Source organism: Neolamprologus brichardi, chromosome 6 (assembly GCF_056152115.1).
Source record: "Neolamprologus brichardi isolate AB-2024 chromosome 6, ASM5615211v1, whole genome shotgun sequence".
NCBI lineage: Eukaryota > Metazoa > Chordata > Actinopteri > Cichliformes > Cichlidae > Neolamprologus > Neolamprologus brichardi.
In genome coordinates, this window is record NC_142109.1 from 2,094,730 (window position 1) to 2,108,544 (window position 13,815).

The 13,815-nt window shown below is 41.9% G+C and overlaps 2 protein-coding genes across 2 annotated transcripts; both read right to left on the bottom strand.

Moving 5' to 3' along the window:
• Positions 1 to 494: 494 nt before the first annotated feature.
• cdc6 (cell division cycle 6 homolog (S. cerevisiae)) lies at positions 495 to 6,026 on the bottom strand. The gene is made up of 12 exons (XM_087842452.1): positions 5,895 to 6,026; positions 4,568 to 4,945; positions 4,110 to 4,373; positions 3,810 to 4,009; positions 3,427 to 3,575; positions 2,806 to 2,912; positions 2,590 to 2,729; positions 2,405 to 2,505; positions 2,172 to 2,239; positions 1,885 to 2,063; positions 947 to 1,087; positions 495 to 823 (listed from the first exon to the last, which is right to left on the bottom strand). Exons 2-12 carry the CDS (start codon positions 4,932 to 4,934, stop codon positions 731 to 733), a joined length of 1,809 nt encoding a protein of 602 aa, XP_087698578.1. The 5' UTR covers positions 4,935 to 4,945; positions 5,895 to 6,026; the 3' UTR covers positions 495 to 730.
• Positions 6,027 to 7,896: 1,870 nt separating this feature from the next.
• Positions 7,897 to 13,796, bottom strand: LOC148102392 (uncharacterized). Its single transcript, XM_087842383.1, has 4 exons — positions 13,781 to 13,796; positions 12,391 to 12,711; positions 11,551 to 11,643; positions 7,897 to 9,689 (listed from the first exon to the last, which is right to left on the bottom strand). The coding sequence occupies exons 1-4, from the start codon at positions 13,794 to 13,796 to the stop codon at positions 9,532 to 9,534; spliced, it is 588 nt and encodes a 195-aa protein (XP_087698509.1). The 3' UTR covers positions 7,897 to 9,531.
• Positions 13,797 to 13,815: the final 19 nt, after the last annotated feature.

The window sequence follows — 13,815 nt, forward strand, 5'->3', positions numbered from 1 at the left end:
GCTCACCTTCAGCCATGAAGCCAGTGTTCCCACTTTACATTTAACCAAGCTGAATATGGACTTTTGCTTTGAACACTCTGGGTTTATAGAGCTCTTATTAATGGAGCAACTGTGACCCAATCCACCCATTTTATTTCCAGCTGCTGAAACATCTGTGTACTGGGATAAAAACACATCTTTTAAGCATCGGTGTATTCAGGGGCTCCACAGCTTTGAGCTTTGTTCTGCTGATTTGTGGACAAAGATGTCAAGTCTCAGTGAAAACAGCATCTTTAAGGAAATCTGTGCAGATAGAATCAGAATCCCGTTCTTCCTGTTTACGCTGGAAGTATATGCAATATTCCACAATATAAATGGAAGTATGAAATCAATAAAATCTTGTTCTCTGGAACAACATCTACAGACTCAGCTGATTTCAGTGAGTGAACATTTGTCCTCAGTTATCAGCTCAAATATAGCGCGAGCATTTCAACGCACGGGCTCAATGAGACCGGTGACACAAGCAACAGCCGTTAAAACAGCTTCACTTTTATTCAAAGCTTAAAGAGGTTTCAAAACTGAAACGGTTCATTTGATGTAAGCTCAACATTAACAACATTAAAACTGTACAAATTCCCAACAAAAATGAGAACCAAAAAATGTCTTTGAAGAAAAAAAAAAAACCCCACAAAACATTGGCTCATTGTGCAACCTTAAAAATGAGTCTTTAAAAGAGGGAACGATCACACGATCACGAGGGGAGTCCTCCGGCGAGGATGCTGCCCAGCAGCGTTCGATCCTTCAGAGCGTTTTCGACATCTTTCTCCTCGATCTTCAGGAACACCTGCAGAAACAGACGCTTTAATCAGCCACTGTCTTGTTCCCTGATAACCCCTCGAGTTTCATTTTTAAGCAACAGATGTCAAACACTGCACTGCAGAGCATTTCCTCGCGGAGCATCGGGTACCTTAGTGAGACGAGCCTCTTTGGCTTTCTTCAGGGCAACGATCCCTCGACTCTCCAGCAGACTGCAGAGCGACAAACACTCGCCCTGACCCACTGCAGACACCTGCCTCTGAGCGCACAGGCGGCTGTAAACCTCATGGAGCTGAAACACAAACGCCCACGGTCAGGAAACACCACGAGTCAACTTCAACTAAAAATAAGACTTAAAGAAAGAACTGTTACAAATTCATAATCCAGCCTCATCACATGACAACACACCGCTAAAATCCTTTAGCAAACGAATATCAGCACTACGGATGCAACAATACCAATTTTTTCAAACCGATACGATACCGATACTTGGATCTGAGTACTTGCCGATACAGAGTACAAAAAAAACGATACTTCTACCACACACACACACACACACACACAAATACAATTAATTGGAAGACAGGTTTTATTTTATTCCCTGCCGATAAAAAATAAAATCTTAATAAAAATGACCACAAAAAAATTTCAAGTGAAAAATAAGCACTTCTGTTAAATTATTGCAGAGTCTCCACATTGTAATTTAACAAAATATCACTGAACTATTGGCACTGTCTCGAGCTTTCAGAATAATAAATAAACACTTCTGTTCGGAATAAAATAAATACAAATTAGGTTTGAGAATAAAATAAACTTTTAAATTATTGCAGAGTGTCCACATTGTAAACAAACAAAATAATTATTATTAAATAAATAATAAAATATAAAAAAATTATAAAATAAATAATAAATAAAATAATAATTGCCCCCCCTAGTGGCCAATCTAAAAAACTACAACAGAAATGACAAGCCACCCTCTGATTAATGAAATAAGTTGGTATCGGTTAACTTTTAGGAGTATGAGTACACACACATTTTACAGTATCGGCCCCGATACCAGTATCGGTGCATCCCTAATCAGCACCTCACCTTTCCCAAGCCGATCTCTTTGCTCTTCCCATTGCGGATGAGCAGCAGCAGGCAGCACACCAGCAGCTTCTGCTGCAGGGGGAAACTCTCTCCCTCTGAACCGCTGCTCTGAGACGCCATGCGGTCGCCGTAGACCTCCGACAGCACTCTCGCAACCTGCGGCAGGCTGACCCGGGACGCTGCAGAACACCAAGTACAGGAAGTTTCCAGGTAAGATTCCACCAATCAGCTGCCGCGTGACTTCCATCATCATCAGTTTTAACTCAAGAAAACATTTCACAACTCACCTTTACTTTCACCCTTTGGATTGCTTGCTTTTTTCCTCTCGTCAGACTCGACAATCTCAACTGCTCTCCTGAAATCAGAAACCAGAAAATCGTTTGAATGACATCAAAGAATCTGCACGAGGTCTCCCGAGAGCAGAAACAACTAAAATGCCTAAACGAGTGCAGAATTTAAATGCAAACACAGAGATATGATTCCCTAAAAGGTTAAAGAAAAAACAAGTCCAAGTATTCACCTGCAGATGTCCAAAGCTTTCCTGGCGTCTCCCGACACAGCTGAAACTTTCCTGGCACAGAACTGAACTGCAGAAGCGTCGAGGAGCCCTTCAGCCGACGCCTGAGGAGAAGACGCGGCGCTGATTAAATAAAAGCGATCTATAAGGTTTCAGCTTAAGCTCTAAGTCACACAGACTACATTTACCTGCACAAGCCTGTCCTGTACAATGGCCGTGAGCTCCTCCCGGCTGTAGGGAGGGAAGTGCAGCAGCAGAGGGCGACACTGGGGACGCGCCTGCAGTCTGGGCAGGATCCGGTCAGTCAGATCCAGAGCGTTTGCAATACCTGCAAAGACATCAGTGGTCAGCACAAAGATGTGAGATCTGGTGAATTCGGGATATTTGTTGAGTCGAGTACTTACCGATGAGACAGAGGCGAGACTTTGGCAGGTACGGCCATTCAAAGATTGTGTAGAGGACATCCTGGGCTTTACTGTCCAGCTGATCCATCTCATCCAGAACAAGAAGCCTTAAAGGGGAAAAACAAACAAACAGACCCAATCAGTATCTCAGCAGGCAGTAATTACAGCTATATTCTCAAAACATCCCAAAAAGCACTTTCAACCAGCAACTTTCTTAAAAGAATACCTTTAGTGGATCGTTTGCTCGGCTTCTAAAAAGCCACACCCTTTAGTCATCAATCATATACTTCCTTTTTCAAGTAAATGTGTGATAAGATAATGATAATAATAATTGATTGCATTTATATAGCGCTTTTCAGGGGCCCTCAAAGCGCTTTACAATTCCACTATACAGTCACACACTGGTGGAGGCAGCTACAGTGGAGCCACAGCTGCCCTGGGGCAGACTGACAGAAGCGAGGCTGCCATATCGCGCCATCGGCCCCTCTGCGCGTCACCAGTAGGCGGCAGGTGAAGTGTCTTGCCCAAGGACACAACAACCAGCAACCTTCCAGTTACAAGACGAACTGCCAACTCTGTGAGCCACGATCGCCCCAAAGGCTTGAGGATTTGTTGACTCACACAGTGGGCCCCGGGGCTGTCAGGAACCTCTGCAGTCCGTTCTGGCCACCAGATGCCTTCAGTTTGTCAGCCAGCAGTGGGAAGACAGCATGGGAGCTCCTCAGACTCATGCAGTTCACCATCACTGTCTGTACTGACGACAGCTCCGCCTGAAGGGACACAAAACGCAACCAGTTACTGACAAAACTTCAACCCTGGCTGTTACATAGACAAGATTATTAGCCTGCACTCAGACTTTAAACTTGCACTTTAAGACCCTCAAACTCTGGAGATGGAGCCTGTGAGGTGCTGCTCAAACTCGAATCTTACTGCAGTAACTGAAAGTCGCCAGCAGGTGTCCTAAAGCACTAAACATGACAGACTACAGACTCCTTCACGCTCACCTTCATCTCCTGCAGCACACAGCTGAGGCAGGCTGTCTTGCCTGTTCCCGGGGCTCCAGAGATGTAGAGGCTGCCGGGAACGTGCTGAAGCGCTTTGTCCTCCAGGAAGGAACGGATGGACGCCCGCTCGGCCTCTCTGGACATAAGGCGCTCAGGGATGGCAGTGTGGAGCGCCTGCTTCACACTCTGAAGCCTCAACTCTGGAGAAGACATGGTGATAATGTAGTGAAATATAATATAATGTAATATAATATAAGTGGGGGACAAAAGAAGAAGAAAAAAAAGAACTAGAGTTCTTACTTTCTCCAAACAGTCGAGCAACAGGTGGCTTCTTGTTCAGATGTTTATGGATGGGGCTCCCAGTAGGCGTTTCTTCTCGTTTCGGAGATGATTTGGCGGTGGAAGGGGGCGTCTGTTGCCCCAAGGATGGGATCAGCTGCCGACGAGCCTGGACCGGTGAGTTCTCATCAAAGCCGAGTTTTCGTGGTGAGGCCAGGCTCAGCTTGCTCTGTTTTGAAGGTGAGCACTGCAGGGAGGTGCCAAGGTTGCAGACATTGTCATCACCTTGATGGAGAAAAATGAGAAAGTGCTGTTATTTGTTATGACTCAAGAGTGGCTGAAATTTTAATCCTGAATTGAAGATTTGCCATTTAAATTCAATTCACATTTTTTTAGCCTAGAGGTACTGAAGGTTATTAGTACACAGAGCTGCATGAAGTAGTGGAACAACTGAAGCTTTTGAATTCACCGTTCAATACCTGTGCGCTTTCGAGGGCTGAGGGGGATCCGGCTTTGGAGACGAGGGGAGGACGGTGCTGGTGGCTGGGCTGAAGTGCGTCTGGGTGAAAGAGGGGACGAGAGGGCGACTGGCCGTGTTGGGGAGAGAGGAGTGGGCTGGTCTGTGTAGCGTCTGGGGGACAGTGGGGTGGACAAGTTAGTGGGACGTCTCGGGGAGAGGGGGCCAATCCGCGTCAGCCCCGGGGCCTGAGTTTCAGGCTTGATTGGTGACACAGCTGGGGACTTCTGGGGCTCCGGCTTCTTGGAGCGGGAGGAAACTCTGCAGGATTTACGTCGAGGGAACTGAAGTGTGGGCTGAGCTCGTCCCTGGGAGCGTGTGCTGGGCATTTTGGATTAACCTAAACGAAGACAACATGTTTAAGCACCTAAATATGACGCATGATTCAGACATCATTTAATTATTAAAAAATAATAAGAACCAATGTTTTGTTTGGCTTTTTTTATATATTTATATATGCATGAACAGAACTGTAGCCAGAATAATATGATCATAAATATGTGTGAAGATTAAACACTGATTACGATGGAGTGCGTGCTCCTATTTGGAAATACATAAACATGTACTTTTGTGTAAGGACCACCAAAAAACAACAAAGCTAAACATGTGCTAGAAGACTTTCGACTGATTCACAGGCAAATTATTACTAAGCCCAACTTTCACGACTGTAGTGTTTGAGTGGAAATGTCTGCTGTGGGTCTTGAAAAACGGGCAAAGGCATTTCAGAAACAATCGTGTCCCCAAATAAACCTTGCGTTCATTGGTTGTACAAATCTTTTCGCATCCCTCCACGATTTGCTGTCCTATCAAAGTCGTTTAGCTCAGTTGCTCTAACATGCTACTCAAACACGAGCCATTAATCGCGTGACTTCGTGTTAAAATTCAAAATCGCAAATAAAATCGTAGCACTGCGCTTAGTACTACACTAACAGCGCAAATTACATTTGTTATATCGCGTGATTCCTGAGCTAACAGTTACCTATAAACAGGAAATAATACAGTGTGCTCCACTAATGGCGCCAAACAAAGGCCTCGGCCTTTAAATATCCGAGTTTCCACTTTGACCGGACAGTTTTTTGATCTAAAATATATCTGATTGGCTAAAAATGACTGCGAATGCATTTGTTTGCAAATACAAGCAAGCGTGTAAAGTTAACTGAGATATTTTAAGAGTAGTGGCAAACCTACTCTGAAGAGTAGACTACAGTAAGTCAGCTCTCTTCCGCCCGTCCATTATCAAATTTATTTTTCTTTTACGAGTTAAATGAGAGTGTTGGTAATAAACGTACCTCTTAAATTAAGTCGATAGAAGTCCTCTCGGTACAAAGCAAAACGCGTTTTCTTTCCTCTCTGGCCGCCCGAAACCAAACCTGCGCCGAATCTCCCGCAACTCTTTCTAGATCAGCTGTCTTTCCCGCCGCCGCCCTCTGATTGGCTTAGCTGAGTGAAGCTCATTGGCTAAAGCGTTACGGAGGATGTTACGTCAATGTTACGTGCCCCAGTCGGTGGCGGGAGTTTGAACACAGTACTTTTTTGGCGCAAAGTTCCCGGGAACTTATACGTGTCCAAATGCTGGCATATTTACCTGTTTCTCCAAAATAATTTACGTTATGGAAATAATCTGAGTAAACTATTTTAACCACCATATCACTGCACTAAAACAATAACACAAAGAATTAATAATATATTAAATATAAAGCATATAAATATTAGATTAGATTAGATTAGATGAAACTTTATTAATCCCTTGGGTGGGTTCCTCCGGGAAATTCAGTTTCCAGTAGCAAAGCACCGAAAGAAGTTGCATGTTACAGATACATTAAGGGGAATGAGAGTAAGGATATAAGCATAAATACACCATATATACACAAATACACATATATAGATACAGAATATATAATATGGATAAATAGGATTGCTCATTTGAGTAAGTATATTGCACAGTGATTATTGCACAGTCGAATATAAGAAAAAAAGACAAAACAAAAACAAATATTGCACAGTGTAGAAAAGCACCTACAGCTCAGTTGTTCCCGCCCTCCCTTGTCCCCCGTTTCTCCTCCCTCTCTATATATAAAATATATATTTTTAATACATAAAATATTTTTGGGACATTACTACAAAGACACATTTTGCTCCTGATCTGCCATGGGCGTTTTATTGTTGCCTTATTCAGAACTGAACATAAGTGTTGACTATCTTATATCCTTTAGTTAAAGTGGGGAACGGTGGTTAGCACTATTTTCTTAGGAGCTTGGGTTTGAATCCAAGCAGGGGCCTTTCTTTGTGGAGTTGGCATGTTGTCCCTGTGTCTGCGGGTTTTTTGTGTTTTTTTTAATACACTCACCTCTTTTTACTGCCCGTGTGTTTAGATACCTCTGGAATATGTTGTTTGATTTTGTCTTCTCTCTCCCATTGCTAGTTTATCATCCCTGTTCTCCCCTTTTTATGTCTTTGCCTTCACTCTTAACTTGTTATGGCAGATAAACTCCTCCCCGAGTCTGGTTTTGCTGGATGCTAAATACCTTCCGATTGTCATTTTCCCTCAACTGGACTCTTTACCTCACAGTAAAACAAACCCCAAGGCAGCTTTTGTTGTGAAATTTAAAAAAACAACAAAAACCCTACAACACCAAATAGAAAAGCCCGATAAAATGACTACAACATGAAGCCACAAACAACTCCATAAGAGCAAAAAGACAAATTGTACACATTTAAAATAAAGGATTAAAAGGGTTAATAAAATAACGAGCTCAGTGAGCTCAGGTGTTTATCTAAATAAACACCTGTACTGTGGGACGAGGTTCTGTTAGATTGAAGATTAGCAACAATTCATTTGTTTTTGAAGAATGCGGACATTGTTACAAGTGTCTCGCTTATAAAGCACAAATAAAACAAACATCCCAACAATTTCTGTAAGATTTTAAATGAATTAGAGAAACAGATGAAGGAGGCCAGTGCTCGACTTTCACTACAGACTGTAGGAAACTGGTTTTACTGCAGCTTTTAGCCATCAGTGAACAACTCCAGTAATTGGGCAACAGAACTGTTTTGCATTCAGTCTTGTCAACAAAAGATAACTGCACCCATGCCAAACATTTAGCATGCTTACTCATCAAAAGACTCATGGCCCCTCCCTCAATAAAAAGTCATACATGTATATGCAGTGAGCAGTGAGCATACTGAAAATAACCAGACACAAATGTGTGAGTAGCTTCATTGATTTTCCCCAATCTTGAGCGAGTGAAGCGACGTTCAGGTTTCATCACCAAGTCAAGTTGTGTCATTCAGTATCATGTTTATTGATTTAATCATCACACAGTCACCTCTCACTCACACTCACTCACACAATCATCCATCTGTTTCTGTGTTAATGTTTTACAGAGCGATGAAAAGTAACATTTATAAAACATTCATAAATACAAACTTATTCATTCACATTTTCTTTACATTATTGCTCTAGGAAATGTCATTTCACACACACTATAGGCCAGCCTCCCAAAGTCTCAATGTACAAAATATATAAACATAAATGACAGAAAGCAGTTTGTGCAAATCCAATGAACCCAAGTTTAAACTGAGAAAGTGTCATTTTCAAAACAACATTAGCTCATTTTGACTTTGATGGAAGCAGCAAAATGTAGGACCGATAGATGTGATAGCAATATGGAAATCATAGGTAACATGTGAGTAGAGTTCAAGTTTTCAGAAAATTTGAACTCTGACCTTAACCTCCCACATGTGTGAACATGATTATTTTGGGTTGTCTAGACTACAGTTACTCAATTTGCTGTACAAGGCCTGATATCAGATTCTCAGAAACTACATCAGGTTCGTTTTTAGATTCAGCAGGTCTCAATCAGTCCAAATGACAGACAAATTAAAAATTCATGAAATGAGAGTTTGGGTCTTTGGAGGTTAAGGACAAGGTCAGAGATTCAAACTCATCTGAGAGGCACCTCTGGTATCACTTTGTCATCGTGACTCATTGTGTTCACATGTAATACCTCACTTACAGCTATGAGCTTGTGATTTCCTTACACATATAAAACATTTTTTTAAAGTTTAAACATTTGACACGCATTCTATAATAAACCCACATCTTATGGACAAGCACATGAGATTTAATCACTGCATTGATTCTGTTCATCTGGACGAAGCGTTTTCAGTAGGAGAAACGTTTTGTCACTCATCCGAGTGACTTCTTCAGTCTCAGCTGACTGCAGGTTTCCCCAAATCTTATAAACAGTACATTTGCATAATGACTGAAACCAGCCCACTGAAGGAACAAAGGGCTGTGAGGTCAGTTCCTTAATCTTAATTACGCAAATTCTCATGACCATTGATCAACAACCACTGACCAGAACCCACTGATCAAAGCCCACTGATCAATGGCCATGAGTACCATTCACAGAGAGTTGGGGAATGGCTGCAATCACAGCATTGTAAGATGGTGAAAGATGAACCCTTAGGCCCCCTCCTCGATTCAGAGATGGTCTTTCCATGTACTGTTTATAAGATTGGGGAAACCTGCAGTCAGCTAAGACCGTTTCTCTCACTGAAAACCCTACGTCCAGATGAACACAATCAACTTTTGGAGATTTACTTTCCTAAAATATTGAGAATGCATCAAGACAAAAGGTTTTTTTTCTTTTAAATTAAGAAACCTAAAAAAAGGTTTTACTAGAAAGGAAAAAAAAACAAAACACTACATCAATTATTTTCATGGTGGAAATGTAAATATACAGTAATGATTATAACACATTCTACATTGATGAGAATGTAGGATGTGAGGATCCTACAGCACACTGAAAACGATGGCAGAGATAGAGTCTGGATCCAAAAACAAGCAAGCATGATTTTATTTAGGAACATTTATATGACCTTTGATTTAAGCTCAATGAAGAGTTGCATCAGGTTTCATCATCATCCAGCTTGCTGACAAAAGTAATGCCTAACTGAGAGGTTAACCGTTAGACTGACCACCAGCTTACCGAGCTTTCCAAGCAATCCCAGAACAAGAACAATCAAGAGAAGAGCGACGCCGCAAGAAAGAGCAATCCCAATGATCCCAGTGTCACCACCTAGAAGTCAGAAATTGAAAACAAGGGTCAGTTTATTCCAATATCATTCTTTAATATATCCACATGACAAACTAAGTCCTGCGGTGAAGGGAAGATCAAATGATGTTTTTTTTTTTTTTAAATGCACTTAACTCAATTATGCTGCATTTTGGACCTGGTTTAATCAACCACACGAATTTCATGTACTGATCCTGGGCTTCAGTATTTTTCTAACCATCTGATGTTTGAAGTTTAAAAATCAGCAACAAGTTATAATGCTTGTGTTTACAGCAAGGGTGGGAACTCCAGGCCTGTCCTGCAGGTTTTAGATGCGTCCTTGATCCATCACAGCGGATTCAAATGGCCAAAATGCCTCCTCAACATGTCTCCACGTTCTCTAGAGGCCTGGGAATGAACTAATCATTTGATTCAGGTGTGTTGACCCAGGGTGATATCAAACCTGCATGAGGCCAGGAGTTCCCCACCCCTGGTTTAGAGCAAAAAGTGAGAAAACCTAAGAGCGTGGTTCATTTTCACCCAGTACTGGATTGCCTAGACCACAGAAATCTAAGTGAATACTTGTTTTCAAACCCAGGCAGTCCAGATAGGTTACAGACTGACATAATGCACAGCAGCCTAAAATTTAAACAGGTCATTTTAAGGATACCCCACAGATCAGGTGTGAATGAACCTGAACTTCATGGCCTTGCTGGGCAAAAATATCAGTAACACAAATATTCACACTACGCAAGGAGAGTTTATTTATATACCACAATTCAACAACAAGGTGATTCAAAGTGCTTTACAGAGACATTAAAAAACAAAAACAAATAAAATGATTTAAAATGAAAAACAGGAACAGTAGATAAAATCGATAGTTAAAATGCAAGTTTTGAAATTTAAACTTAAAAGTAAAACAGTGTGGATTTAGTGTTTTATTCAAATGCAGCTGAGAACAGGTGAGTCTTCAACCTGGATTTAAATAAACTGAGTGTTTCAGCTGATCTGAGGCTTTCTGGGAGTTTGTTCCAGATATAAGGAGCATAAAAGCTGAATGCAGCTTCTCTGTGTCTGGTTCTGACTCTGGGAACTGATAAAAGACCGGATCCAGATGACCTGAGGGATCTGGAAGGTTCATACTGGGTCAGGAGGTCACTGATGTACTTTGGGTCTAAACCATTCAGAGCTTTATAGACCAGCATCAGAACTTTAAAGTCTGTCCTCTGACGGACAGGCAGCCAGTGTAAAGACCTCAGAGCTGGACTGATGTCGTCCACTTTCTTGCTCTTAGTGAGGACTCGAGCAGCAGAGTTCTGAATGAGCTGTAGATGCCTGACTGATTTTTGACCTGTAAAGATGCTGTTACAGTAGTCAAACCTACTAAAGATGAATGCATGGACTAGTTTTTCCAGGTCCTGTTGAGACATCAGATCTTTTATCCTTGAAATATTCTTGAGGTGATAGTAAGCTGATTTTGTTATTGTCTTAATGTGTTTTTCTAAGTTTAGGTCTGCGTCCATCACTACACCCAAACTTCTTGCCTGGTTTGTGGTTTTTAGGTGTATAGATTGAAGTTCTCTGGTGACCTGTAATCGTTTTTCTTTGGCTCCAAAGACTATTCAGTTTTGTTTCTGTTTAGCTGGAGAAAATTGTGGCACAACCAGTCTTTAATTTCCTTAATGCACTCAAGCAATCTCACATTTTGTAAAATCACATGAGGAAAAAGAACAGCTTCATCACTGATGTGTGTATTCAGAGCCTGTTATTATGCATACTGTTTCACTGTCATGATTTAATGGTACTTAAAGTGAGCAATCATTCAAAGGTTTTGAAGGTTGTGTTTCAACCAAAATCCTCTGGAGAAGAGCTCAGAGTAACTTACGTGGACCGGCTTTCTCCACCGTCGTGTTGAGAGGAGCTCCAGTTGTGCTGAAACCATCCTGCCCCTTTGGCTTTTTCAGTTTGTCTTTGGTTACTGTTTAAAAAAAGAGAGAGACGTTCTCGTTAGCAGTGGTCCCCAACCTTTTGTGCGTCATGGACCGGTTTATGTCCGGCCTTTAAGGTGTTGCAGATAAATACAACAAAAATAAACCAGTACTAGTACCAAAAAAGGACGATTTCTTCATAACCCAGGGAAACAGAGTTATCAATAAAAACAATTTAAGTTAAATAAATAAATGTTACACCGAGCCTCAACTCTCACGGACAAGTACTGGTCTATGGCCCAGGGGTTGTTGACCGCTGGTCATTAGGATTCACACCACATTAACATATCTGTTGCTGTGCTGTGTCCAGGTTCAATCTTATATGTTGGGGTCGGGACATGAAACAACTTGTTCAGGCTTGTCTATGACCTGCATGGTCACTCACTGCCTGCTGTCCCATTTTAGACACGCACCCCTTTTGTGAGATTTGGATGCATCCCATTACTAACATGTACTCGAGCCTCAAGCTGTGGTAAATCAGGACTATTAGCCTGACCAATCACGTTGCTGGAAAGTCATCACAGCAACAGGTTTGCATTACAGACAAATCCACAATTAGACTACTTTCATGTTTACACACACACACAAAATGTGGATACAAATCATTTTTAGTTTTAAATCATGTTATGTTTGTGTTTCCCCAAGTGGAAGATCATTTTATATCATTAAGTGAATTTCTTCATTACATTCATATCAAGTACATCAGACAACACATCAACTATTACTCAGGTCCTTACCATTAAGTTGAACACTACACTTGATCCCGAGGTCCATAACGAAGCCTGTGTATTGTCCACTGTGGGACATCTGTACTGAGGGGATCCACAGTGTCAGATTCCCTCTGTTCAGGTCTTCACGTCTGACTGCTGCATTCATCGCTGCATTAAGTGACTCCTGTTGGTGTCGATAGGAGTAGACGACCACACTCAGGTTGGTTCTTGACCAGTCCACGGTGAACGCAGACAGGTTGACAGGGGGAACCACATAAAACGGGAGGGTGACATCATCACCTTCCTTTGCTTCAATTTCCGTAACTGGGCAAATGGCTCGATGTTCTTCTGGGGAGAAAAACAACTTGAGTACCTTTGAATTAAGGTCACGATCTCATACCTTAAAACAGCAGTTGTTTCAGCTGAATACTGCTCCTGGACCCGTTTTATACTTGAACATAGAAGTTATGTGCTGTCCCCAGAGAATAATCAGCGAGTTTGCTCAGGTCACACACACCAAATGTCGTTTCCTAAAAACAACAAGTGAAGAGCCTGCCCTGCTAATGCTCGTACCCACGAGCTACACAGCTAGCAAAGTGCAAGTAAAGTTACCCTTCAGAGCTCCATCAGATGACGGGAAACACACAACTATGCATGATATGAGGAGGAGAGCGCGCGGGGCACAAAGACGAACAGAAAATCTCATCTTGTTTCACAAACCGGTAGAGCGCGCGACTTCATTCAAGATCACGCAGCCTGCAAAAGGAAGTGACGCAGTAGGCGAAACTACGCGAAGCAACGGTAACTAACTTTTACACAGTCTTCCACAACTTGCCGTTTTCACACTGACCCATCAGCCCTCTCCTAAAAGATAACCGGACCAATAACTGACCCCGCCTCAGCCGCTTACTTCCAACACCCCGCTTTTGATCCCGTGTGTACGAGTCTTTCAAAAAGTATATTCATTTCTTTTTGGTACGTCAGCTGCCGATTGTGTGGTTGTACTGCACTGCTAATGTGTCTGGGATCACTGCCATGCTGAAGTCAGATGGATCCAAATCAGTCAGCGCCTTTCTGCCACTTCTTTTGTTCTTCATTTGTCCAGTTGCAAGGACACTGCACAGCATGATGAGATGATGACACTGTTCTTGGCTAATAAGTCGGTACAATCACGCCTGGTAAAGAATCCAGCGTCCAAAATGTTTTTGAAAGACCTTCAGGGACACTTAAAATAAAACTATTGCTCAAGATGACTTAACACATTTACAAAAACATCCAGATACTTGGGGGCAAAAGAATCCAAAACTTGTGGAGCGGTTCGTGACTTTCTGCACAATGCTATACAACAGTGCAAAAACCAAACAATCTGTTCTTAGCTGAATAAAGTATATTCAAAAGACCAATTTTATCTTCTGACCTGATCCACTCGACATCTCAAACTTTTAGAGAATA

Coding starts and splice junctions, on each gene's coding strand:
- cdc6 (XM_087842452.1), bottom strand. CDS start 4,934: ATGCCCAGCACACGCTCCCAGGGACGAGCTCAGCCCACACTTCAGTTC. Junction 2,730..2,805: donor GTCTCGCCTCTGTCTCATCG/GTAAGTACTCGA, acceptor ATGTCTTTGCAG/GTATTGCAAACGCTCTGGAT. Junction 2,506..2,589: donor TACAGGACAGGCTTGTGCAG/GTAAATGTAGTC, acceptor TCTTCTCCTCAG/GCGTCGGCTGAAGGGCTCCT.
- LOC148102392 (XM_087842383.1), bottom strand. Junction 11,644..12,390: donor GTGTAGTGTTCAACTTAATG/GTAAGGACCTGA, acceptor TTTTTTAAACAG/TAACCAAAGACAAACTGAAA. Junction 9,690..11,550: donor GGTGGAGAAAGCCGGTCCAC/GTAAGTTACTCT, acceptor TCTGACTTCTAG/GTGGTGACACTGGGATCATT.